Genomic DNA, 27508 nt, shown 5'->3' with positions numbered 1-27508 from the left:
GTAGGGGCAAGCGCCAGCACATATGTCTAAACCTCACCCCTCTGCTCACCACCCTTAGGAGATTACATTATGGTGCTCACCATTGTCCCGCTTCTTCAAGACAAAGCCTGTTCCACTGTGCAAACAGCGCGCCTTGGAAAGATTGTAAAAACAAGAGGTGAATGTCAAAGGCAAAAGTGAATAGGATCTCTCCCTTCTTTTGTCGAGCTGGTGAGGTATGCACAAACACATCGCTGCGTGACAGAGAAGAAAGGAGGGCCTTGTGAAGGAAGGAGCTGGAAGAAGTTGGAGCGTCTTCGCATGAAAAGGCCAAAACCGTGAGAAGTTGCCTGCTTGACTCCTGGGCCTATTGAAAACTCCCATACGCAAGCATTTGGATGAAAGACCCCCAGAATACACAAGGCATTACTCTGAAGACAAAACACAAAGAATGGAATGGTGACCTCTGGATGCCAAGAACACAGAGACTGCAAAATGCTTCTGTGTCCAAGAGAAAAGAAAAAAAACTAGCACACAAAAACATAGTCATCAAGAAACATGTTAATTTACCCCAAAATGATATCAGATGCATGAAGACACGCCAGTCTTTGCAAAGCTTCCAGTGTCCCGGCCTAAAGTCAACCTTGTCACGACCCAAACAAGGCTTTAACTGTCAGGGGCAATTAATGAGGGCGACCTCAGCTCCCTCTAATTTACAAGGCCAGCGCCAGTCTGTAATTAATTGCTGCGTGCATAAATGTAAATGAGTCCACTGGGGAAGTAGAAGGAGGGGGGGAAAAAGGGCTGTCAGGCCAATATTCCAGTGGGGAGCAATCTGCTAGAGAGGGAAATGATTTAGAGGACAGCACACAAATCTGCTGCTCCGTAAAACACGAAGAAGCTGAATGTGAGGGGAGACTTGTTGAGATGGAGGAGGTGGTCGTCAGGATTGGTAGAAAAAACAACGGGAATAACTGCGGTGGCAATAAATATCAACCGTTTTATTCCAGTTGTCTTTTCTCCATACGTCCGCTTCAAACATAACAAAAAGAAAAACACCATCTCACACTGCTTCTGAGTGCTACTTTGTGGAAAAATGTTTCTTTCTTTTTTCTTTTTTCATGCACACATTTTATTTTATAGAATTCAAAACCATGATGTCAACATTTATTACTTTATTTCTCCACAGTTCTGTAAATTTTTTTGACCTTTCAGTTTACCTCTCTTAGTCTTAAAATTTCCTTTTCAGCCTAAAAACAATAATCACGGGTTAACACACGTGCACACGTTTGCATTTGGGTTGCACCGTCCCAGGAACATCTTGTGGGCAACAAACTTTAGAGGTGGAACTTTAGCAACTTGATGCGACCTCTGACAAATCATTATCCCAACATGTAACCGTTACGTTCCATAAGATTTTGTTGAATATTTTATCCTCTCAGCGTCATGACTCACTCCATCGTCACCGTCCCTAAGTTAGATCTTATTCTCTGGCACAAAGGGTGGTGAAGCATGTTCACAGAGCACATGAAAAATCAAAGAGGGGGCAGGCAGAGGAAACATGTATGAAAATTACAATAGCCGCTGTCATGCATAAATCTCCTGTACAAAGGGCTGCCTCTTAACTTCTTTTGTTTGGGCCATAAACAAACAGGTACAGGAACCATTGTCTGGTCAAAGTTGCACAAATGTGAGGAAAAACAAACATTAGATGCACAATGTAGTGCAGAGACAGCTAAAGACACAGGCATGCGCACACACACACACATACACACACAGACGTGGCGGGCGGCGCAGCAGCTACAGTAACATCTTTACAACATAAGCTCCTTTTCACTACAGCGCTCAACAAAGGCAAATGAGATTTTTCCTACAGTGGGCCTCCAGCAATAACAAGTGACATCACAGGCCCGTCTATGTATGTTTCCCATATTTAACGGGGAGAAACAGCGGCCAGAATGATACTAAACAGCTTGCTGAGGCAGCATGTTTCCCTCTTGCAGTGGCAGGCACCATCAACTTGAAGGACTGAGGCAAAAGGCCATTTCATTTTGTCACACACCGGCTTGTGAGCCAGTGCGACTGCCCTGAGCGCTTCTTTGCCGTGTTTAATCATTTAATTTAAGTTCCTCTCAAAATGTGCCGTTCATGTTAGATACCATCAACAGGTGGGGCTCCTGAAGACCCTGATGGCTCACAGCAGAGTAAACAGACGCAGTGCTGCTAACACCAGTCACCATATCTTGTGTATTCTTGTGTGTGAAACCGTCCAGCGTAAATGTCAGCAGGTGATACTGCTGTCCATCCAGCCATCTAAAATGCGTTGGCCCGAGTGGAGGAAACCTGATGTCTGAGCTCAGTCAGCTCGATACCCGAGCCAGCGCCACTCCTCTGCATCTCGTCATCGCTGAACACCACACACCCCATTTCTGCTAATCCAACAGTATGTATAGAACATAGCATGCCATATACAAACAGGCATGAGCCAGCAGAGCTTCTCAGGAGCATGTCGTTAATAAATACACACATTAAAAAAGGATGATCATTATGTGTGTATGTTATGAAGACAGGGCTCTGCCTTTTCTATTCTGAGCCTCACAGCTGATATCTTGTTTTCTCTCTTTTTTTCTTTACTGCTGCCTATATCTCTCCACTTTGAGCCCAAGTGGTCACCACCATCCTATGATGACAACGGCTCGATTAAAGACTTCTTTATGGCTCAGAAACCATGGCAACGCCCTGTGTAGACAAGCTGGCTGATGACCAATTGGATTCGGTCCTGGGCTTAGCGGGTGGGACCATGTCATCCTGGCCCTCACTACTTTACCACAGGATCATTTCAGAGGCCTCGCACCCCGAACCCTGCTTCCACGCCCCATTACTCCAAACCACTACTAGTGGTAAAAGTGGAGGTTACCCAGCCTGCATTTAGAACAGCGTGACGCTTCTGCAGATGGGAGGAGCAGGAAAGGACCAAATCATAAAAGCAATGTAAACATGAACCCAGAATCCAGCCTCCCTGGGTTTGTTTGCAGCTGTTTCTTTCTTTTTCTTCTTCTTCTTTTTTGTTCTTTAACTTTAAGGAGGTTATTAATCTCTCTCAGGTTGTGTGGCCAGGAGAGGGAAAATAAAGTGACACTGGCTATGCAGCAAAAAACTACAGATTCCAAAAGGCACGTCCCGATTGGCTTCCAAGGAAACTGTGATATATGCTGTTAAGAGTGAAACTATAACTGGCAGTAATTTTCAAAAAGGAGTTCTGTTCTCAATCAGCGTGAACAGCACCGAGGGCAAATTACAAGCAGAGTGGAACAGATCAGACCCGGAGTCACCAAAAATGTAGATTCAGATTTCACATTTAATAACTCGTGACCACGTATGCACGGAAATGACATCTCAGTGGAATTTACTGTGTTGTGCCGCAAATTATCTTTTATTTTGAAATAAGAAACAAAAAACTAATGTGCAACATAAACCATAACTATGGTCAGAATACAAATGACCTCAAATATAAGTGAACATTTAAAGGGACACTGTGCGATCTTTACATCAGTTTTCGTGCAAGTTAAAAAGGGTTTAATAAGGATACACTTCTGTGGGAAACATAGTTTCCCTTATTTTTCAAACTTGACCCAAATCATCAACTTAAGCTCAACACATCTGAGCTTCTGTTGCTTCAGTTTGGACAGTTTTTACACTTTCTCCATTATGGAAATAACCCAGTTATTTTAAAAAGAACTTATGCAAGTTTTTCTTGCTTGTTTGTTTTTCTTGTCCATTTCTTTATCCAATCAGATCATAATACGTGTTTACAAAACAGGCTACAAACCATAGATGATATAAAAGATGGATAAAGCTTTGGGTCATATGGATAAAACTTTAATTCTGGTCATTCTAAGTGTCAGAAACGAGGATTATCCAGTTCACTGAAAGTGAGCCAATGAGCATGGATTTCAACTGTCCCACCCCCCTGCTTGTCACAACTGGTTTCAAAACACCAAAAGACAAAAAAAATATTCATCTCAAACTTTCATGTCACAGTGGCTACATCCATATTTTACACTGTCTATCCTACAGACCTTTTTCCTATCCATGTCTCTATTTCTTCAAAATAGACCTAATTACTATGTAAATTTGTTTCCAGTTTATTTGTTTTATTATTATAGTTTGTAATTAGTTTTTTTTACACTAAAGTAAATTCAACTTCAAAGTATTGAACTAAAGTAAATTCTTTGCTTAAGGTCTGAGCCAAATAGAGCAGTGAAGTTGTGACAGCACTCCCTGTATGTTTTGATAAATGCGTTGTATGCCCAAGGATGCATATGTGCGTTTGAGTATGAATGTGTGTGGGGCACTGTCCTATAGCCAAAGTACACATGCACAGTAGCGTGTGGTTCTATTTTGTCAGTATGAGCATCATTTGCCACTTTCAGCTGTTCATCAAAATGCTCTCAGAAAGGTTCATGGACAGCACAAGAGGACTTTCCTCTTGCCACAAACACTTCAACACATTTCTTTTTTTCCCCCATCCTTGGACAGACAGACTTGCAAAGCAAGTTCAATATGAAACTTGCCGTGTTGTACTAAAGTGGCCCTGGAAGCAATCTGTATTAAAAATCAGCAGATTTTTTTTTTTTTAAAAAAGAAAGAAAGAAAGCAAATAAATACAGAGCACCTGGGAACGATTTGTGCAACATCAACATGCACAAAAGGTGCATGTTGATGTTGATCAAAAGGTAGTGCAAATAAATTCTTTTGTTTGTTTTAACCTGTTGGGTGTGCCAGAGGGGTGGGGCCTATGTTGCATGACAATCCACAAACAGCAAGCTTTGCTGTTAATTACAAAAAAGTGTAAGCGTAAACAGATATTCAAACACTTTCATTGGCTTGATAAAACTTTCCAGCAATTGTTATTAGATGTAATTAGTAATTAGATATGAAACCCCACCCTTCTGATTTTGAAACAGCATAAACTACACAGGAGATGTTTGCCAATGACGCTCGCCTTTATTCAGTCCTACAACAGTACAATCCACCCAAGACTCACTGCTTTTTTAAAGATCTGAGCCAGTACTAATCATTAACGTTGAAATCTTTCTTGATCAGCTTTACTGTTAAATTATAAAAATGAACCACAGATAAATTAACATCTGAGGGTTTGTATCTTCCACACAAGGCATTTAATTCTTGCAAACACAAAAAATAACAGGACAAACATAAGAGTATCAGTTGTGCACTGCACAACTTCAATCTGCAGAACTTTTATATCACCATCACAACAAGTATAACAAACACCAACACAATTACCATTGCCCTAGTGTAGACAATAGCAAAGACTCTGTTTCCCACCAATCATACGACTCATGTCATGACAAAGTAGAGCGCCAGAGGGGTTTTTTTTCTGTATGACAGTGTTTTTGGTTTACAGAAAGAAGAAAGTAAGTTCTTTTTCTTTACATTTTTAACACAAATGTTGTTCCAATCTCTGGATCATGGCTGATCATCTTTACTGCCAGCCACTTCATATACCTTTAGTTTGGAGTGTTCAATGTAACCCAAAGGGAAAGGAAAGGAGAGAAAGAGGAAGACTGAAAGGCTGAAAGAGAAAGTGAGAATGCAAAAGCAAAGCCGATGGACCAGGAAGGACTTAAAAACCTTCCTGGAATTGAAAAACGTGCTTCTCTGTGTGATTTCCTTCTTCTGTAAAATCATCAGGAGTGTAATTGCCAAAGCATCTGCTGCCTCTGCTGCTACAGTCCAAGGCCACGACTGCTGACTGACAGATAAAGAGCCACTAGAGCACTTGTGTCAGTCACCTGGTAGCCCTCTAGCCTTATTAGAAATTCAAAAAGCCGGCGATCAGATAGGCCTGACCACAAATAAAGGCTAACGACAATCATCTAACTTATCCCGATGTACTCTTTGTTTTTGACATTTACTTCTGGCGTGTGCTGAAGTTTAGGGGGTTGGTCAACTTCAGGAAAAAAAAACAGCCATGTCTTTGTCACAATGAGTCAGCCTGTTTTAAGAAACAATAAAGTTACAGTGATGGGTTTTACATAAGCAACGCTGAAAAACTACTGAGACGAATCTCTTCTGCTGCAACATTACAGAATATAAAAGAAATTCAAATGCTATATCTTCCTGTTTTTCTAATTGTTTTTTGTTTTTTTCTGCTCCTTTGGGTTTTTGCATTTACTGATTTGTAATGTAATTGTGTTGATTTTTTTTTTCCACAAAATAAATAACATAATTCTGGGAAACAAATTTAAGTTCATGTGCTTTTCTTCCCTTTTTTGTCCTAATGAAAAAGGGAACATCATGAAGTCACTTTTCACTACCTAACATCGTAGTCATCACATAAATGTAAAAATGTTAGTTGGTTGTTTCAGATGCCACAATTTAATTTGTAATTTGCAACATGACTACAATGCAAAGTAAATAAAATCCCACTTTTTCTTTCACACATATGTCTCCACAGGGGAATCAGAATGACAGCTGCTTCATTTAAGGATGCATAAACATATCTTAACTGGGCACAAAGTGTCTCAGCATTAAAGTAAAATACCACCCTGCACTGCTTCTTATGTGTATATACCATAGGCTGGATTTGCTTGGTGATTTATGTTGCCTCAATAATTTAGTTCTTACATTTCCAAAAATGACTTTTTGCAGCGTGGAGAAAAGGCAGCTCTCTGTTTCGTGTCAGCGGTGATGGTAAGTTTTTCCACACGAGAAAAAGCAAGAGAGCAGCAAGAACGATGCTGCCATTTCCACTGCCAAGTCATTCAAATCTCAAAATGAACCAAAAAAATTACAAATGTTTTTTGTTTTACGAATTCATATCATATAATTAAAAAGAGCTTTTGTTTAAAAAAAACAGTAAGAGGTTTAAGGTGGATTGAAGCCACCTTTTAGAAGTTTTCCTCTTCAGGCAAAAGGCCTAGTCTGTGTCCATGTTAACAGTACAACAACCGTTTGTCAAAGCGCTCGTGTAAACCACATATTTAGAAATCGTACTCTATCCTTTGCATGTATATAAGAGCTAATGTTAATGTTGCAGACATCAAAGGTTGGCCACACGATGCATAGAGAAAGAACAGGCAGAAAACAGCTGATGAAGATGGAGAAAGCTTGAGCTCCTCTGTGCATCAAGAAACCCCAAAATAAGAGACGCAGTGAATCTGAGAAGATGCCATAATGCCGAGCAAAGACTACATACTGTATGCAAAAATGTGACATGGACGAGAGAGTGTGTGTCTTGTGTGCTTGCATGGAGGAGATTGTCATTAAGAAGTGTATGTGTCAGGTAAGCTCTTATTTTAAGCTTTTAAAATTGGAAGGCTGGGAGCAGGTGCTGGAGATTCACTGGCAGAAAGAAAGGGTTACCCCGAGACCACCGAAAGAGAGGAGAGAGAAGAATGAAAATGGCACCCCGTTATTCTCTGCTCAGGGAAAAAATTAAGAAGCTGTTTCCAGGGTTATATCATGGTGGAAACATGGGGACAAATCCATAGAGCAGGATGTCCATCCAGTCAGGCCCACATTCACACACTCGCAATGAAGGCACGTACATGCGTGCGGGCAGAAAGCCTTGTTATAAATATAGAAATTCATGACAAGGACACACCATAAAACACACCAAAAATCCTTTTATAGGATATACACCTAACTGTGCCACAAGAACACACACACTGCCGTGGTGCACGCTCATGTGCAAAAACACAATGTAATCAGTGAAAATACATGTGAGAATAATTAGTCACACATTTGTCTGATTTCTTTCTGGACAAGCGCAAAAAACACAAAAGATGTGAAAGTGCACTAAACAAGCATACACATACATGCACTGTGCGCACAAACACACCTAAGCTTCCACTTTGGTTGGGAAACTTATGGGCATCTGCCAGCATGTTTCAAGTGCTTATTCTCTGGGGCCCCAACCTTTCTTTTTCAGCAGCAACACTGCAATTTGGGTGTGCCGTTGGGCCAGAGATAAGTATAGGCTGACTAATATGCACTTAGGACTCAGGGAGAAATACTTACGGCTAAATGTTTAATTTGTGTTTGTACAACACATGTCCAATTTGGGGGCTGGTGTCTTTTTCAAAGAGCCTGAAAACAAATAATTAGGACTCTCCAGATTGGCCACAGGCTTAAAATTGTGAAGAGACGGGTCTCCGATGAAGGTGACTGACATCCTCCAAAAAAACAACATATGGAAACGTTCAGATCTGCTACAGTGCGGTCAGATGTTAGATAGATGTTAAGCTCAATATGCAACTAAAACAACAGTAATGCCAAAGAGAGTTAACTTATAGTAGATTCTAAAAATCAAAATTGGGTCTCATCTGCAGCGAGTGTCTGATTGGTGCCGAAATTCTGACTCTATTCTGTCCCTCTTTTTTCTAACAGCTGTAAGATCTCTTAATCTTTCGCCCCTCCGACTGTGCCCTCTGTCTGCCACTAAAGAGTCTCTCTGAATCACACCACAGGAAAAAGGCCTCCCAGCATCCTAAAAAGAAGAAGAAGAAGACGTATATGTGGCACATCAAATTAATGCTGGATTTCTAAGTAAGCCCATTTTTCAACGCTTCACAGTGAGACAAATAAAAAGAAGTGAGCCCTGAAATTTTCAAACATTTCAGGATCCAGTAGGAAATAAATGTCATGTGATGATTTTTGAATCAGAGCTAAAACAAGGAGCATGCCGATGAAGTGAACAGAGGAAGATGTAATCAGAAAATGTGACTGTCCACATCAAATGATGGTGTGGTGTAATTAAAATAAAACTAAATCTTTTTAAAATAGCTGTGAAAAAACAAGGACGGAATTAAAACATTTGTTTTATATTTTAAATCTGTAAAAATATTATACAGAGTAAATCAAATTAATTTTTTTTATATATTTTATAAGGCGGGTGACGATTATCTCCCACTTGCTCGAGATCCGATGGACATTTCACATTGTTCAGCGGCCGGTCACTGTGTGGACCGGCCGCTGTGTTCACGCTTGTCCGCCTGTTGTCAAGGCTGATTCCCACAGAGGAAGAGGGGGAGAAAAAAAAGCTGCAGGTCTTCCGTCAGACAGCGGAGAAAGCGCAGCCATGCAGTCCTGAACAATGTGCTGAATTGGCAGCCTATATATAAGTCTGCCATTTGGACCCTCTAATGCCACTTTACCTTATGAGGGAACTTCAACTCGCACCACCTGCTCAAAAGAAAATACCACAGGAGATCGACTCCAGCGGACCCCCCCTTCCTCGGATTGTTTTTCAGACAGACACTCTCACTTACAAGAGAGTTAAGGAGGAGGGCTGGTGGCGGTGTGTTGTGTGTGTGTGTGTGTGTGGGGGGGGGGGGGGGGGGGGGGTTATAAATAGTTCTGCCAGAGTCCAAACAATTAAACAACCTGTTGGAAATTGTCATTATTGCGCGTGGGCAGGCCCAAACTGGCAACCTGAGGATCTGTCAAGCTGGGGCGATTCTAAGCGTGAATAGAGGAGTGATTTGATGAGCAAACAAAAACAAAAAGAAGAAGAAGGAGTGAAACAATTAACAATTACAGCAGATAGTGGGAAATCGCGCGTTATTACTACAACTCCCGTAACAACAAGCGATGAAAATGTGGTTTCAGCTATTTATGAATGAGTAAAACCGTTAGCCGGACACTCGGCTTCCTTCTCCAGTGGTTTTTAAACTCGTTTTGTCACGCGTGTGATCTCTCTCTCTGTCTCTCTCTGTCTCTCTCTCTCTCGCACTCTCTGAAAGCTCCTTATCTGCCGGCCAGCAGAGGCTTATCTCGGAGGTGTAGCGTGTCTCTAAATACGGGGAACACCCTGAAGTGACTTTATCAGTCGGTGCCCGCCGTTGTCGTGCGCCTTGTCCTCCTGTACCCTCTGTCACATCCCCACCGTGAACTCGGGGCCAAAAGCTTTCACACGGTACACAAGGTCCCACGCTGATCTGCCCGAGAAGCGGGTCTCTCTCCCCGCTCTGAATAAGAAACTTGCCCCCTCTCGGCGTGGCTCAAGTTCATGCACCCACGCAATTAACTTCACACATAACCGGCGCCGTCACTCTGTCCGAGTGTCAGGTGAAACTCAAACTCGTGTTCTCCTAGAAAGTTCAGATGCACTGTACGAAAAGAAAAAACGCAAAAAGCCACGTAAAGAAAAAGATGAAGGGGGTGGAAGGAGACTTACGGACTAACTTCTTATCTCGTGGGCCGTCCCGGGACGCTGTCCTGTCCTGTTGTATTGTCTCGGTGGATCTGTGTGTTGGTGCTGCGGGTCTATTTTCATTTATGGCTCACGGGTTTTTCTAGGATCAGTCTGCGTGACCCTGGAACAGCTCAGGCCCTGAGGACGGGGTTTCTCGCCTCTGTGGTCTGTTTTCCTACCGGTTGTATTCCAGAGCGAGTGGGGAAACGCAGGGGCACCACCACAGTCTCGGCCACGGACGGAACTGTACACTGTGGATGTGCGGCGAACCCGTGAACGCGCACGAGGACCACAGAGGTCCGGCAGTAGTACCTGACGCGTTCGCGTTGACAGACGAGAGGGCCACCGCTGTGGCCGGAGAGGAAAATGCTGAAACTGCAGCAGCCCGCATCCTCCAGCCGACCTGAGCGATGGGCTGACTTTAAGAGCGGCTTTATTTCTGTGAAGTGTTCTGAAAATGCTGCTTTCAAGTTCAAGTTTGGGGCTCTTGAGAATTATCACTCAAGATAATGAGCTCAAAAACTTTTATGCAAAGTTTTTGAACTCTCGACTTCTTTCTAAATGTCTTTTAATGAGCTCTAAGCCTATAGAACAATTTTCTGGTGCTACAGAACCGCTAATCCATTTCTGTTAATGGTGCGTGACAGGGATGTAGTGAAGGGTGAAGTTTAGCCTGCTTTTCTTGCACGATTGCATCCTTTATGTCTGGAAATAACCTTGAATCTGGATTACACAAACTAAAGGAAGAAGGTGGAAATGCGCTGAAAAAAATTGGAAAATGTGTGTTTTTGTATTTTTTTAAGATTTTTTTTCTTTATTGTTAATTTTATATATTATCTAAATATGTATGTTCCATTTAGGCTCTCCTCACAAGCACGCGGTTTTACAGTGGCTGTTATAAATATAATTACAGGTGAAAACGATTTGCAGTATTATCATAATACAAAGAGTGTGAAAACAACTGTAACAGACGGCGAGCTCCTGACAAAGCTTACTATCACTTAATTACAAACCTATTGCAATCTAATTCTGTGACTGGATCTAAATCTGAGTCATTTATGACAAATAAAAATGACTACGGAACTTTTTCCATATAAGCTCTACAGCACCAAACTTTTCTAAAAGAATTGCCCGGAGTTACTTTTTCAGGTGATGCGGTCCAATCACAGCCCTGCTGTGGGGTTTAAGCACAGTCCTGCAGCCCGGGTCTGCGGCTGTCATCGCGGTTTGTTGTGGAGCAGAGATAAGCGGAGTGCGCACGGACTTTTCAAAACGAGCAGCCCCGGTGGTGGCGCGGGCTGACCGTCCCGGCGCCTCCACGCAGATGTAGCAGGACGGGTCTTACCTGGATTCAGTCGTTCGTCATGCGCTGTGTGCTTCTTGCAAACTTGACGACTCTTCGGGGGGAGCGACGCTGACGGAGTTTTCGGCGGCGAGAACAGGAGTCAGTGCAAACAGCTTCCAAATCCCGTGCGTAAAGTCACCATCGCTGGAGCCTGTCGCGGACTTTGGTAACTCCGTGTTTGCGCTCCGCCGAGGATCAGAAAGTACACCGGGACACTTCGGCGTCGTCGTCAGAAGTTGCGCTGAGTCACACCGGAGGTCACCCGGAGGATTTTTTTAATCAAAAGTATTTCAGGTTATTTTCCGGCCGGCGCTGTGTGGCGGCTTAAGTGAGAGTGCGGGGCACTGTCGGGTGAAGAGGCAGAGGCTGGATAACCCCTCCTCTCTCTCCCTCTGGCTCTCTCTCTCCTATCCTCTCTCTCCCTCGGCTGTTTATCCGTCTCTGTCCGCCTGTGTCACTTTCTTTGTTTATGTTTGATGAAACGTAAACCATTCTATATTTTTCTTGTTCACTCCTGTACAGGTACTTTTTTCCCCCTGACTTTTCTTGTCACCCGTGTCCCAGCCTTTCCTCTCAGTGTGTGTGTGCAGCCTTTGAGCGCACGTGTGTGCATGCTCTCACCAGGCTGCCGGTCACCAACTCACGATCACCCGCGCGATTAAAAAAGGAATAAAATTGCGTTTTGATTTCTTTGATTCCTCCGTGATTTTATTCCCCTTGCAAACTTTCTTTTTCTTTTTTTGTATCAGAAATCACACAGAACTAAAACTCACGCAGTGGTTAGGCTAAGCGGCTTGTTTTATATGGATTAAAAAATATATTGATCAAAAAATGGGATGGGGAGGATTTTAGTAAATAAATACCAATGAAAGTTTTTTTACTCTGTTTTGCAATAACATGAACATATATATGTATATATAATATTTTCAAAATCAATGTATACATTATTTCATATATTATATATAAAATCAATTTGAACATCAAATTGTGCATATTAATACTTCTCTCTTGCGTGTTTGTTTTTTGTTTAGTTGTTTTGTTTTTTAAATAATAAAAGAGATCTGTAAATCAGGATCCGGCCTATTCTTCATTTTCCTAAAGAAAAAAAATATTTGATGTAAATTAATACACGAGGTGGATGAGATTGGTGGATACAGCGTTTTAAGCCCATTTACATGAACGAGTTTCCCGTTTAATACTTCGTTGATTGTCCTTCGCAAAAATGAAGTGTGAGGTACTGTCAGAGGTGTGAGCGCCTCTGGGCTGGGTCTTCATAATATTTACTCTCGCGCCACCTTTTGGCGGGTTTAGTGAAGGTCCATCATCCTAAACTTAATTTTAAACCAAACGTGCCCCCACAGAGGCGGCTTTGAAAACAGCTACATATAAATATGTGACGGTATAAAATATCTTTCAAGCTTTAGTTTAACGAGATTCCAAGGGAAATGACTAATCGGATAAAAAACATAAATATGTTAGAAACCACTCAGTGTGAGTTTTATTTTGTATCTGGCCTAAAACTAACAGCATTGGTAACTACCAAAATAGTTTTTTTTATGTTAGTGGATAGTTAATCCAATAGTATGCCCTTTAATCAAAATGTTTAATGATAAAATATAACTATTGCTGTTGTAGTCCATGAAATTTCAAAGTTTGAAATGAGCCCTAGTACCATCTCCAGATTAAAGGACAAGTTCCATGTAACGAGGGATGACAGAAACAGGCCATCAAGTGGGCATCCCAAGAAAATGACATGACAAAAAGACTGTTTCCTCAATCTGTGAGCACTTAGGAACCGCAGGAAGTCTTCTACAGGTCAAGGCTCATAACAACTTTTGATGGAGGCAGTGTGATGGTGTAGGGCGTCAATCTCCCTCACTTGAAAAACTAAGCTTGTCATCACAGGAGGCAATCTCAATGCAGAGATATTGAGATTAGATTCTGCAACAAGAGGCAATCATTTGGCCCAATACTGCAGTGATATGGTCTCTGCAGTATTGGGCCAAATGCTATCCTCCAAGATGACAACACTTGTCCCCACAGAGCGGGGTTTACCAGAGGCTACCTCCAGAGTCTACCTCCAGAGTTTGGGAGTGAAGAAGATGGAATGACCTGCCTACAGTCCTGACCTCAACCCTACTGAACGCTCGTGGGAGCAGTTTGGGTGTGCTGTTTATTCCAGAGTGACCAAGCACATTGGCTGACTTCTGACAAATGCTAGTTGAAGAATGGGATGCCACACCACAGCAGTGTGACCAAGCTGGTGACCAACATGAGGAGGAAGTGGCTGGCTGTTGTGAATGTGTATGACAATTGACAGAGGTGATAGCACCATTTAAGGTGCTATCACCAATGCTTCTTGATTTATTGTCATTGTTATTGCCTCACTTTTTGTGCTAAGTTTATATCTAAACACACACACAGAGAGAGAGAGAGAGAGAGAGAGAGAGAGAGAGAGAGAGAGAGAGAGAGAGAGAGACCATGAAATAACCGCTAAGTAGATTTGATGACGAGTTTTTGTTGTGAGGAGAACTCTCCGCAGTGTGGCGGCACAGAGTCGACACAACCAGCAGCAACACAAACGAAGAAGACTGCACAGGAAGTGGGGATAGCAGGATTGTTGACATAGCCTGCTAGCTTTTGCTAGGTGGCATGATATTTTGTCGATAATTTTCTAAAGTTTTCGTTCACAATGAGCTCTCCAGAGGACAGGCATGGAACAAAACGATCGGCGTCTCCCAGTCAAGTGAGTAAAACGCTTAAAAACGAAACTAGCCCTGGGCGAGAGCTACGAACCACCAGGGAACGGCAAGCGTCGCTGTAGCAGGTTTGCTAACGTTGGGATTCAAAGCGTGATTGTTAGAATAGGAAAGTTTATTGAACTCATCCCCCTTTTTAGGATGACTCAAAACTATATTACATGAACTACGATATAATATTTACTATGTTTTCTCTGTGTTTTGGCCCGAATGTAAGCAGATAATATTTACTTATGTATTTTATTTAGATATTAAAGTCACTGTGGTGTCAGTGTTGGGTAATTATCATTTTGTGCATATATATAAAAAAAAAGAAGTTATGACACATTTATTGCTGTCGATGGAGATACGTGTAAATGACCACTATTTGAACCTGATTTTAATTACTATTATTGATAAATAACACATGCAACATTGCGCTGTTTTACAGAATAAATCCCTTACAAAAAATAAATTTTAAAAAATGAAACATGCAAAAGACGAGACGATAATAGAATATAAAATTAAAAGAATGAAACATTAGAATTTCCCCTTTCACTGGTACAAAGCGTGTTACAGAAATGTCTGAGTGAACAGAGATGAGTTTAGGTTCACAGGAACCTCAGTGGTGCAGCAAGAGCATTTTATAAAAAAGCTGCAAAATCCCAAAATAATGACGCTGTAGTGATATAAGGCCATGTTTGTCTATGAGTAACAACCTCAGCCATCAAATGCTTTGCATCTTTTCTTGAAAAGTGGCTTAAATTGCAACAAACAGGAAATGCTTCAGGCGTCATGCTAATAAACTAAACTAATGAAAACAGGACTGAAAGCAGGATTGCAGATAATGCACAAATTAACTCATAATTAATTAACAAAAAAAAAACAACAGGTGAGTTGAGGTGTGGTCAGAAAAGTGGAAGTCTAGCCCTGCTGATCAGAAACATTTATGACTGTTTCAAAATAATCTTTCTTTTTTCTTTTTTCTTTTTTTTTTTTTTAAAGATAATGATATCAGAATCATGTTTTTGATTCTGTCTGGCTCTTGATGCTCTTGTTTGAACATCCACATGATGAGTGTTTGCCTTTGCAGGATGGGGGTACACAGTGGGCCTCTGCTGATTTGGGAAGCGATGAGAGAAAGCAAAAGTTTTTACGGCTGATGGGCGCGGGCAAGGTTTGTTTGTGTTTTGATTCATTTCATTGGAGACTCACAGACCAAAGCAAAGTAAAAATAGGCCCTGTTACTTCATGCTTCACTGCCTGAAGTTGTGACAGTTAAGGTAAAGTGGGACTGTTGCTGTTTTACAGAAAGAACACACTGGGCGTCTTGTCATTGGTGACCACAAGTCAACATCTCACTTCCGCAGTGGTAAGCTTGTTATTTAGTTTTTGGAAAATGTGGTATTTGCTCTGCTTTTGCAAACTGTCATCCTGCACCTCTCACACATGCTGTGTCATCCTTACGCCCAAAACAATTAAATCCGCTTCGCTACCACACATCCGCCGCACAGGTCTATCCATTCTTGGATAGAGCTGTACTGGCTGGTTGTGCCTGCTGTGACTGGTGTCTCCTCTGCAGGTCAGGAAGATCAGAAGATCAATGAGCAGCTGGAGCTGCAGTACCAGCAGGGAATGGATGGGAAGTTGTCAGGACGCAACCGGAGACATTGTGGTCTGGGTTTCAGTGAGGTGAGGGGTCATACATGCTAGACTATATAGAAAAAAGGCAGAAAACAAAGGTGCAGTAGATCCAGGAACACTTACTTTTAATTATAACTGGATGTTATGCTAAATCCTTTAATTTATTATGTGCGCATCCTGTAAAATCTACATATCTTTTTTTCACTGTCTAAGCATAAAAACGTATTGAAACCAACCTTAGAGCCACAGAGGGATGCAGTTAGTATGTTACTGTTATTACTTCAGTGCCAATACCCAATGAGTCCCAGCCCTAATTTGCACTCGAAGGAGATGCTCAGTGTTATTCACGTCAGTAGTCAGTGGTTATTATGATGTGGATGACTGGTGTAGTAAGCTGTGTTAAGATACAATACAGCTGCATATCAGAAGCATCTTGTTTCAAACTGGTTAGTTTGCTATTCTTCTGAATCTCAGATGACAAAACAGGCAAGGCTTTGGATGACTCAAATCATTTTTAAGTGACATGAAATCAAATGATTTGTCATTCATGTTTGGTTTAAAACTGCAGCTTGATGAAGATACCAAGCATCCAAATTGTAATACTTTAAATACTTTAGACTTTAAGATTTGACAGATTTGGAGGTAACTCTGTATTTCTTTTCATGTAAATGTTTACATTCCTAAATTGCATTTAAAGTTTTTGAACTACAACTCTCCATTTTAATTGGGAAACCATATTTTGCATCCATATTGCATTGCTGATAATAATTTGTGACAAAACTTCAGCAACATGATGACAATCACAGTGTTTTTTTTAATGGAAATTTGGGGTTTTGATTTGGCAGAAATATCTGCCAAATTGCAGGCACATCTGTTTACACTCTGGACTTTTAGGATATTTTGTTACCAGGCAACCTGCTTCCATGTGAACAGAAGTAATATCATACTAATACTAATTATAAGTAAATCATCTTTTGGCTCTCTTATCCTCAGTCTGAAACCCAGCCAGAGTTGATCCCTTCACCACCAGTGGATGGAGAGACAAAAGAAGCTGAGCCAGAGAAGTCCACCAGTGAGAAAGAGCCAACAGAAGCTCAGGACAAAGGCAGCGATCCTGAGCCGGAAGAAAAAACTTCAGAGGAGTCTGAAACCAGCCCGGACAGTAGGAACGAGGAACTGAAACACGACTACAAAGCAGCTTTTGTGAAATCCTCGTAATGCTGATGAGACCGGCAGGGAGGAATTAGTTTTTGTAATATTATGTTTGTAAGTTTCGGTGTTAAATGTTGAACGGTAGGCCGTCATCCATCATAGAGCCAATCGTTAGACTACACTCTGGTGTGCATGTCGTCAAAGAATGAAGTCTGCAGGCGGAGTGGCAGTACCACATGATCAAGTTTTTATTTTGTTTGGACATTTTAGCAGTCACTGCATTTGCCATGAATTGTGCTGAACGAAACAGGATTCCCTGGCATTCGTTTTGATTGGTATACAAATGGAGAATTTTGTGTTTTCTTGACAACCAATAAAAGTCATTTTCAGTTAAAACCGTGGTGAAATATGAGATTTATAGGACTGAAAAATAAATTTTGAACATTCTGTTCAAAACTGCAGCCAAGTCAATTTTGCACTCATTTTAAGTGTCTCAATGTAAAACCAAAATATCGTCTCTCTTCAGCACAATTTTTTTTCTATCAACAGTTTTGGGCATCAGTATTAAAACTTGAACAGCAAAACTGCACCACATAATGTCTATCACAAAGTAACAGAAGTAAGTATTTGTTTTACAATAATTCATTTGAGAAAACTTTAAAATTTCCATTTTGGGTAAAGATTTAAATTTTCATTCTTTTTTTTGATTTGGTTGATCTATTATAGAAGAATGAAAAGTCACAATGTGACTAAAAAGTGAAGAAATCTGGTGTCAGAGTGGATCGCAAAGAAGTCCGTAAAATCAGTGAAGAGAATGGTGTAGAAAATACTGGTTGTGATTTTCAGGCCCACGTGCAGGCCTGTGTCCTAATGCAGAATTATTACGATAACGTTTTGTACTGGATGCAGTAGAGCATCTCTGGAGGTACACGTCAAACCCTCCCTTGAAGCAGATGGGCTACAGCAGCAGAAGACCACACTGTGTGGCACTCCTGTCAACTAAGAACAGGAAGCACAGGCTACATTCTAGCACGGGCTCACCAAAGTTGTTTGACAGAAGGAGGATTTCTGGATGAATCTTGCTTTCTGTTGCGAGATCTGGATGGTAGAGTCAGAATTCGGCACACACTGCATGGATGTATGGATCCATCTTTCCTTGTATCAGTGGTTCAGGGTGATGGTGTTGGAAATATTGACTTGGCACCAACTGAGCATCTTTAAAACAGCACAGGCTGCCTGAGTATCCTTGCTAATCACATTCTTCATAAAAGGACTAGTGTACCAATCTTGTGATGGTTTCTTCCAAATGAAATAGAGAAACATGTCAGTTGATATAGATACCTTCTCATTGTTCTGTATGAATAAATCTTCATGGTTCCTGTGATTTTCAGGCACAGTCCTATAACTGTAAATGCCCTTTAATGAAACCTTAACCAGGGTGTTTCTTCAATTCATGCCATGGTAATTATTCAGTTATAGATAATAACCAATTGGATGGTGGAAAATGTTAGTCCCAAGGGAAATACACTGGTGATACAGGAGATTCTTGCAGTTTTGCCACCAAGAGGTCAAAATTTCCACTCATTGATGACTCATAACTGGAAATTTATCTAGAATGTACTGTGCCTCTCACCCAGTCTCAGCTAAAGTAGACTCCAAACAGAAAAGACTATCAGGTTAAAGCTGGTCTCTATTTCTAACAAAGTGTATACCAAGCTGTACATCACACATGCAGTTGGTGAAACGGTTAATAGTGAACACAAGGACGGGCATATTGAGGCTGCATTAAGGAGAGTGATGACATAAGATGAACAAATGTGATGGTGAAAACATATTTACTTGCAGGCATTGCAGAAACTCTCTGTGTAAAAGTTTGCTCTTGCATGGGTGGAGGGGCGGGTTAACCAGGATATCCAACTCCTTATAGCTTCCTCAAAACAAACAAGAATTTCAGATTTTGGCAAATAAACTGCTGCTATTTGATGGCCTGGATCAGAATCAGAAAGGGTTTTATTGCCAAATGTTGAGCAGGTTTACAACATTAGGAAATTGCTGCGGTACTTAGTGCAAACATACTGTCATATGACGCTTAAATAGACATAAAAATAAAAATAAGAATTAAAAGTGCTAAGTAGATAGATATATACATGAGTGCAGGTGGTAATCCGATTACTTTTTTCAAGTAACGAGTAAAGTAAGGGATTAGATTACCGTTACTTTCCCGTAGGAACGCTGCGTTACTGCGTTACTAAAACCGTGATTTTTTGCCAGAATTTCTCATGGCAGTGATGTAAGCAAGTGCAACGTTTGTGACAACAGCTGTGTGCAGATCAACAATGGATAATATATCCAGTGCAGGAGAGAATATGAGCGTGCAGCGTTTAAAGCGTGGAAATACTGACCTTACTTTAAGTTTGATTCCATAAAAAGTGACAAAAACATTAGTGTCCGTTGTGCGTGGGAAGAAAACCTCTTTTTACAGCGAAAAAACCCCCCCTAAACTTCCAAGCAAGCACCGAGTGCGCTCCGACGTAATGGGAAACTCACAGAGAAACTGCCGTATCCTTCCACTGACCGCTGCGGCACACCTGCACCAGGGTAAACCTCCGCCTACCTCACTCCTGCTTTACAGGTGAAAATAGAGCAAAAGGACCGCTAGTCTTTGACTTTATTTATTTTGTGCTGTATTTTACTTACATCTATTTGAAAGAGTGAGTGTTAACACACAAAAAAAAATATTTTATGTGCTGGAATGTGCAGAAAATAAGTTTAAATGTTAAACAAATTTCTTCCAGTCAGAGAATGTTGCATATAATTAAATTTTTGCTTGATGCATAAAGTTAAAAGATTAAAACTAATAAAACAAGTTTTAAAAAGAGACTTTTCCATTTGATTACATTTTGTATGATGGATTATGTAGAAAAAGTAGAATTGGGCTGAAAGATCTATCGCTTTATCACCTATTCAGGTTGTAAATCGTGTTTTTAAAAAGTAATTAAGTAACTAAGTAACTGAGTAATTAATTACTTTTGAAAATAAGTCATCAGTAAAGTAATGGGATTACTTTTTCGGGGAAGTAATCAGTAATTAGTTACTGATTACTTTTTCAAGTAACTTGACCAACACTGGTGATCAGTGCCAAACATGGAATGATGCAGTGAACACAGCGCAGGGTCATGTGTTAGTGGTGGGAACAGTCATACGGTTATTGTTCATGAGTCCAACAGCAGAGGGGAAGAAACTGTTCTTATGGCGAGAGGTTCTGGTGCGAATGGACCGGAGCCTCCTGCCTGAGGGGAGCAGGTCAAACAGACTGTGTCCAGGGTGAGAAGGGTCAGCTGAGATCCGAGCTGCACGCCCCAGTGTCCTGGAGATGTACAGGTCCTGCAGAGATGGGAGTCTGCAGCCAATCACCTTCTCAGCAGAGCGCACAACATGCTGCAGTCTGTTTGTCCCTGACAGTGGCTCCAGCGTACCACACGGTGATGGAGGAGGTGAGTGGGGACTGTCTGGTCTTGTATTTCAGAGCAAGTTTTGGTGGATGTTCTTCTGACAAATCTGTTCGAGAGGAACCTGTTGCTCTCTGTGCACATCTGGATTACCACCAGTCACACAACTGCAAATTGCATTCTAGGTGACTGTGTTGTATGAGGTACCAGGATTTAAGGGTCCACAGAGGGAATACTTCAGGAAAAAAATAAATACATTTCAGATTAAAAGATTACCAGTAGAGTCATTTTACATATTCAGTCAACCACAAACCAATGTGTCTTGTTGCTTCAGACTTTAGTCATCCCACCAAAAGAGTCAATAGCAGAATAAATGGTTTGGCTGAGAAGATTTGGAAAATGTTTCATGGGCACAACCCCCCTTACTTTTGAGCTAAGTTTATTTACACTTAAATAAATTATTAGCCACCGGTAGCATTTCTCGATGTCACCCACTTCCTGTCTGTCGATGGTACATTCCATGCAGGGCTTGGCTTCCACAAGAGTTCCTCCTCTTGTTCCTTATCACCATCTGTCTGCAGCTCATCTTTCTGATGTATTCGTAGATGCTCCGTTTCATCTTGTATTGGGACTCTGACACTCACCACATATTCCCTCTTTCTGTTGCTCTTAGAGCCTCAGGGTGCTGGAGTTCTGTGCATTGTCTGGAGTTATCATATCTTGGCATCAGTGGCATCCATCTCGTCATGTGGCCAGCTTATTATTCCAGCTAGTATCTGATGACTGGTAGGGCTGCACAGATGGTTTGGATCTTGTTCCTACCATTGAGCTGGCTTCCCAGCAACTGACTTACCTTCTGGAGATATGTGGCTGTGGCTGACCTTCATGCATCTTCATTATAATTCCTGTTGGCCTGTGGGATGCTCAGGTACCTGTAGCTGTCCTGTATATCTGGTATACTCCCTTCTAGCATGCATTCATTCCGCATTACCTTCCCTCCCTTTGCAACAATTTGTCTACACCTATTCAGTCCAAATTAGATTCTGATGCCCTCACTATAGAAACTGGTGATATAGATCAGTGAGTTTATGTCTCCCTGGAATGCAGCTTGATGTCATCCATGTACAGAAAGTGTCTGATGGTCCTTCCACTTCTGAATCTATATCCATATCCACTTTTAGTGACAAGCTAGCTTCAGGGGTTGAGACCTGTGCAGAACAGTAGGGACAGTGCATCACCTTGGTGTATTCTGCACTTCATAGTAACTTCTGTGATTGCCTTGGAGTTGGTCTCCCACAGTCCCAGCAAGTTCCTGATGAATGTTATCGGCATACTATTAGCCTTTTACAGTGCCAAGCACTCCAGGATCCATGTGTGGGGTAGTGAGTCGTAAGCTTTCTTTTAGTCAATCCAGGCAGTGCTCAGGTTGGCTTGTCTGGTCTTAGAGTCCCGGTCTACTGCACTATTCACCAAGCAATTCAATTTTATTTATATAGTGTAAAATCATAACTACAGGCCAAAGCCTTAAGTTTGTAAAGTAAAGACACTACAGTAATACAGAGAAAACCACAACAATCATATGACACCCTGTGAGCAAGCATTTGGCGACAGTGGGAAGGAAAAACTCCCTATTAACAGGAAGAAACCTCAAAGCAGAATCAGGCTCAGCGAGGGGCGCCCATCTGCCACGAAGGCTTAATATTGTTGGAAAATAAATTAGATTATGTTTATATGTATTCTCTAATATGCTTTATTCAACTTAAGTTGATGAATATATATCCAGAAAATAATACTTTTTAAAAATGAAAAAAAGACAAGTAAACATTTTCAATCTTAATATTTATTTTTGTAATAACTTCTTTTAATGTGTTAAACTGTATTATTTTTTAATGCTTTTGTGATCACTGATGGGTTCTGGATCATCGAGTGACAGTGCTGGGAAGTATATGAAGCCCATGAAGCTAAACGCTGCAATAAATAATGGTCAAAGTGATCTCGCTGCAATTTAAAACTGAAATCCAGCTAAAACTTCATTTCATGTCAACAGTACAGGTAAGTAAATGTAGAGTTTAAAAAAGCAACTAACTTGTGTTAAAAATAATTACTTAAATGTGCAGTGTAATTGCAGAAGCAAGAAAACCTGATACCACTTCAGAAATATGAATTAAAAACTCTTGAAAAAATGTGTTTAGTCCTCAATCATTAAAAAAAGGCATTTGTTATATGTAAATTAGTCCACTTCCAATGATTAGATCCTTCCAGTTCAAGCTCCTTTCACAAAGACTCCGTTTTGTTGCACCGGTCGTTCCTGTGGATCAGTGGTCTGCAGTAGCTCTTGCTGGAGGAAAGAAAAAAAAAAGTTGTTTCATCAGTAGATTTTACTGCACTCATATTTTATTTACACAACACACACATATACATACATACATACATACATATATATATATATATACATACATATATATATATATATATACATATACATATATATATATATATACATATACATATATATATACATATATATATATATATATACATATACATATACATATATATATACATATATACATATATATACATATATATACATATATATATATATATACATATATATACATATATATATATATATACATATATATACATATATATATATATATACATATATATATATATATATATATACATATATATACATATATACATATATATATATATATACATATATATACATATATATACATATATATATATATACATATATATACATATATATATATATATATATATGTATATATATACATATATATACATATATATATATATATATATATATATATATACATATATATATACATATATATATATATATACATATATATATATATATATATATATATATATATATATATATATATATAAAAAACACTGACAGATTTTAACAGTGATAAATCCACAAAACTGTTCAGGAACATTTCAAGGATTACACAAAACAACCAAAGGTGCTGACCCAACATCAACACTTCCTAAATCCCAATCTGAGTGTCAGTGGGAGGCACCTGAATATGCTATATGCTATTCACAGAGGACCCACCCAGCTACCCTCATGACCCAAAGTCTCCAATGTCCCAGTGCAATAGGCCACAGGACCACCCTAAGGTCTACACAGCAGATTATTCTGTGCAGAATACAAAGATATTTCCAGCAAACAATATGTAGGATTATTTTCCCCTCAAAAAATATGTCCCTTGTAAGTTTATGCATACGTGGAGGACCCTGAATCAGGTGCCTATCAGCATTACTTTGAACATAAAACCAAACAAAAGACATCATTTGATAAAACTGTTTGATGCAGTTCAAACAGTTCAATCAACTGCTTTTAAATATCAAGCCCACCTGTACCAAAACACCACTGGAATCAGAAAGGAAACAATGGTTTCACCAAAGCAGCATCTCCACTTCATTCGAAATGATTCCCGATGGGGAATATCTGGCAGGTTTCACAAAGTCGGATTTTGACTAGAGATGAGCTCCAACTGAACAACGAATTGGTCTTCTGGAAAAATTTCCCTTGAATTTCTAATGAACTGCTTGCTTCCCTTCACTCCAGCAGAGTTCAAAGTTAAAAGGAGGATTCAGCCAAGAAATTTACAATAAATTATGAATAACTTATAAATTATGAGCCATGTTTTGTCAGCAGCTGTCACTGAGCTCTCACTGTGTTAAAGGGAAATCCAAGCTTTGAGTTCATTGGGGCTACGGTGGCTTTTTTTAGGCTCAAAATGGGTCATTTTATTTTGGTTAGTAGACACATTTTATTATAGAAGTCAAATATATCAATGTGAAACCTGCTTCCTGGGGCTCTTTGGATAGAATATCACCCGGAAATAAAGAAACCAGGACTGTCCACAGATGTTCTAGGGAAAAAGTATTACATGGAGAGAAAAATATTTTTAAAAAACCCAAGAACTTTTGTCACCAAACTGTGCACATTCCTTACCCTGACAAAACAACATATACTCAGACATACACACAACAGACACAATAAATTCACACAACATGAACTGGAGGTCAGGGCAGGTGTACCCGGACCAGATATGCTCACCAGCTCTCCAGTCTTTCAGTCCCTACACACCAGGGACAATGAAAAAAATCACACTTTGCCAGACTGAGATGTCGATCTAAGATTTTTCCTGCTAAAAGTCTACCACTACCACTAAACCACGAGTAAAACTAGAATTGATTGTAACCATAGTGGCAGCCAAAAACGAAATCAGATGAGAGACTCGAGAAAAAGGATTTTGTTTTGTACTTTCTGTGAGAATTGTTATCAGGTTCACATTTGATAACTGAGGTTTATTGGATAGTTCAGCAAAGCAAGGACTTTCTAGTTGGCCTTTACTTTGCAGTGGTCTCATTTTAGGCATGACTTGCGCTTCTAGTAAAAGTTAAGGTATTTAAAATGTGTTCATGAAGGCTCAGAAGTGCAGTCGAGAAAAACGTTGCTGTGGATGTTTGTCTAACTAACCTGCAACAAGCTTGCTCTTGCGTGAGGCCTCTGAAGCCAGCATCTGGGACACATTCATGATCCTCTCCTGCTGCTGCAGAGCTGAATCCAGCTCAGTGAAGTCCAGCGGTGCAGATGGCTGTATGTTCTGGACACTGCATAAAAGGACACAAACGGGACTGACTATATAGCGTTGATTTGAACAGCACACTTGAACTAAGAAGCTTTATGGACCCATTGACCATGAAAACAGGTATGGAAATTATTCAGAAAGCACACAGGAGATATTTGGTACATTTACAGTACTTAATTTCCCTTTTAAATAAGTATAATGATTGTGGGATTATTAATAACAAGCACTCAGAGAGCACAAACCTTATTATTTTTTATTGGATTCATTGTCTTTCCTTTGACAGTACTTTCTTAAAAGATGTTACGCATTTTGGGGTCCAGTTAAAAGAAAGGCAGACATGAAACGTAAAAGAGGTTAGAGGTCAAATGTGATATGATATTTGGATGTAAACTCTAATGTGATATTTACAGTCCCCATAAACCAGTATCATTTCCTACATGTTGCCAACACAAACAAAGGCAGCAGAATTTTAATCATAGGTTTTAAGATAAAAGCCATTTTATGAAAGTTTGACCTTATTTGACCTTGAAGGAGAGGTGAGATATAAAATATGATGTATTTAAAATCTTTATACAGTACTTTCTATGTGTTGATAATACACAGCACACTTTTAAGAATCATAGTTTCTAAGTTAAAAAGCTTTTTGTCAACCAATAAAACATTAAGTTGACTTTGAAGACCTAAGGATAATTTCAGTGGATTGTTGACCCCACTCTGCTCCCCTAACTACACTGAACCTTTCCTTCTACTATATTTACAGACAGAATGACACGCACACACAAACAAGTGTTAATGTATCTGATGTATTACCACTAAGGTCTTACCTCCCACCTGGTATATATCCAAGTGCAAAAAAACTACATCTTTACCCCTAAATTCCTTCAACTGGTGTAACTTCATTATGAGCACCATCTACCTGGATTTGGCCAGCAGGGTCTTGATTCGCTCAGCCCGACGGGCACGTTCCTCTAGCTCCTCTGAACTAAGAGGCTCATCGGTGTCAGACTCAATGTAGCGCTCGGGGATGAGAACTTTTTCTGGTTTGGACAGCTGCATGTTGGGCAAATAGTTAGTCACACACATTGGTCTGTGGTTTGAAAGGTAGAGATTTTTATTTCAAATGAATTTTTCTTTCATTAAACACCAAATCACAGCTATAATCATGTTAGGCCAGTTTCAGGACCAAGCCTCAAACTTGCTCTTTGACAGGAAGAAACCTCTGTATTAGTGATGCTGCGACTTTCTCACTGAGCTGCTTCTTACTGAAGTCACATGTGTGTGTACCTCTCGGCTGATATCCAGGTCATAGTCGAGAGGTTCCACATCCACCTCTCTTATGCGTGTAGCTGTTACTGTCACCCACTCATCTGACTGGATCCTGCCCCTCTCTTTGACTGGATTCCACCCTTCATCGCTTTGACCTTCTGCCACAGGTCGCTCCTCCTGCCAGTCAAACACCTGCAAGGGGGACGAGTCAGAATTAAAAGCTTACCACACTGTGGGGGGGAAAAAAACCCTATTCTTATCATTAATAGAATCTTGAATCATTTAGTTAAGGAACAGTCTTGCATGTTAAATATTAACACCATTATTATCAGAATTACAGATTAGCCAAATCTGATGTACACAGTGTTTATAAATAATGATTCCAGGTCAGATTTCCTGCAGTAACTGCACGATTAAAGTTAAAGCATCAGCTGTTGTACGTATTAGAAGTTCTTTTAGGCTGTAATGGTTTTTTTCAGAGACGAAGGCATTAGTAAAAAATAACTTGACAGATTAAAATTTTTAAAAGTACAAAAATGTATAAATTAATTAACAATAAATTAAATATCTTGGTCACTGAAACATGCTTTTAAGCAACACTGCTAAAAGTACTGTTTCCACAAAAAAATAAAAATAAAAATATTGTGCAGGATAAGGCTGACTACACAAAGAAACTCTACCTGCGTGCATGTGTAATGTTACTGCATTAAGCTGTGGTTCAGACAGAGAGAGGCAAACAAACACATCACTCCTGTAACCAGGAGTAATTACAGCAAGTTCACCCAAGAATTTGAAAAGACTGTTCTTAGTATTGTAACCACAAGCAACTACAAGACAGCCAAATGATTCGTATGTGTTTCTGGATCTGCCCTTTCTTCTTTGTGTGTGTGTGTGTGTGTGTGTGTGTGTGGTGAGAGGTACTTGAGAGTAATCATCCAAGGAGCATCAAAGCCATGCATGCATCCTTCCCACTCCAGTAGCCTGCAGCAGGGTCTGAGCTGCTGGTGCTTTCACATGCTCTGAGAAACACTGCATCCCATGCCTTGTTGTGCTCAGGAGAATCAATCGCA

At 40.2% G+C, this 27508-nt stretch overlaps 3 protein-coding genes across 15 annotated transcripts in view; 1 reads left to right on the top strand and 2 right to left on the bottom strand.

Moving 5' to 3' along the window:
- Positions 1 to 11913, bottom strand: part of LOC102778462 (transcription factor SOX-6-like) — a 102196-nt gene extending 90283 nt beyond the window's left edge. Inside the window, exon 1 of one of the 4 annotated variants that reach the window (XM_087843323.1) lies at positions 11547 to 11913. The gene's annotated coding sequence lies outside the window, so the exon portion shown is untranslated. Of the gene's footprint in view, positions 1 to 10183; positions 10777 to 11546 lie in introns of those variants that run through there. The other 3 variants (XM_087843320.1, XM_087843321.1, XM_087843322.1) reach the window with 3 other exon arrangements.
- Positions 11914 to 14092: 2179 nt separating this feature from the next.
- c7h11orf58 (chromosome 7 C11orf58 homolog) lies at positions 14093 to 17540 on the top strand. The gene is made up of 5 exons (XM_006782377.3): positions 14093 to 14292; positions 15378 to 15461; positions 15596 to 15656; positions 15867 to 15976; positions 16922 to 17540. Exons 1-5 carry the CDS (start codon positions 14239 to 14241, stop codon positions 17144 to 17146), a joined length of 534 nt encoding a protein of 177 aa, XP_006782440.1. The 5' UTR covers positions 14093 to 14238; the 3' UTR covers positions 17147 to 17540.
- A 4813-nt stretch (positions 17541 to 22353) lies between these two features.
- Positions 22354 to 27508, bottom strand: part of LOC102779219 (pleckstrin homology domain-containing family A member 7-like) — a 132009-nt gene continuing 126854 nt past the window's right edge. For 9 of the 10 annotated variants that reach the window (XM_087843319.1, XM_006782378.3, XM_006782379.3 and 6 more), the window contains 4 exons: positions 26457 to 26630; positions 26089 to 26222; positions 25061 to 25194; positions 22354 to 22867 (listed from right to left, as the gene is read on the bottom strand). In XM_087843319.1, coding sequence (XP_087699445.1) covers positions 22845 to 22867; positions 25061 to 25194; positions 26089 to 26222; positions 26457 to 26630 — 465 coding nt within the window. In that variant the 3' untranslated portion in view covers positions 22354 to 22844. Of the gene's footprint in view, positions 22868 to 24637; positions 24660 to 25060; positions 25195 to 26088; positions 26223 to 26456; positions 26631 to 27508 lie in introns of all 10 variants that reach the window. The other variant, XM_087843317.1, reaches the window with a different exon arrangement.

Source organism: Neolamprologus brichardi, chromosome 7 (genome assembly GCF_056152115.1).
Source record: "Neolamprologus brichardi isolate AB-2024 chromosome 7, ASM5615211v1, whole genome shotgun sequence".
Taxonomy (NCBI): domain Eukaryota; kingdom Metazoa; phylum Chordata; class Actinopteri; order Cichliformes; family Cichlidae; genus Neolamprologus; species Neolamprologus brichardi.
Note: the sequence above shows the minus strand (reverse complement) of the source record. Positions and strands in the feature narration are given on the sequence as shown.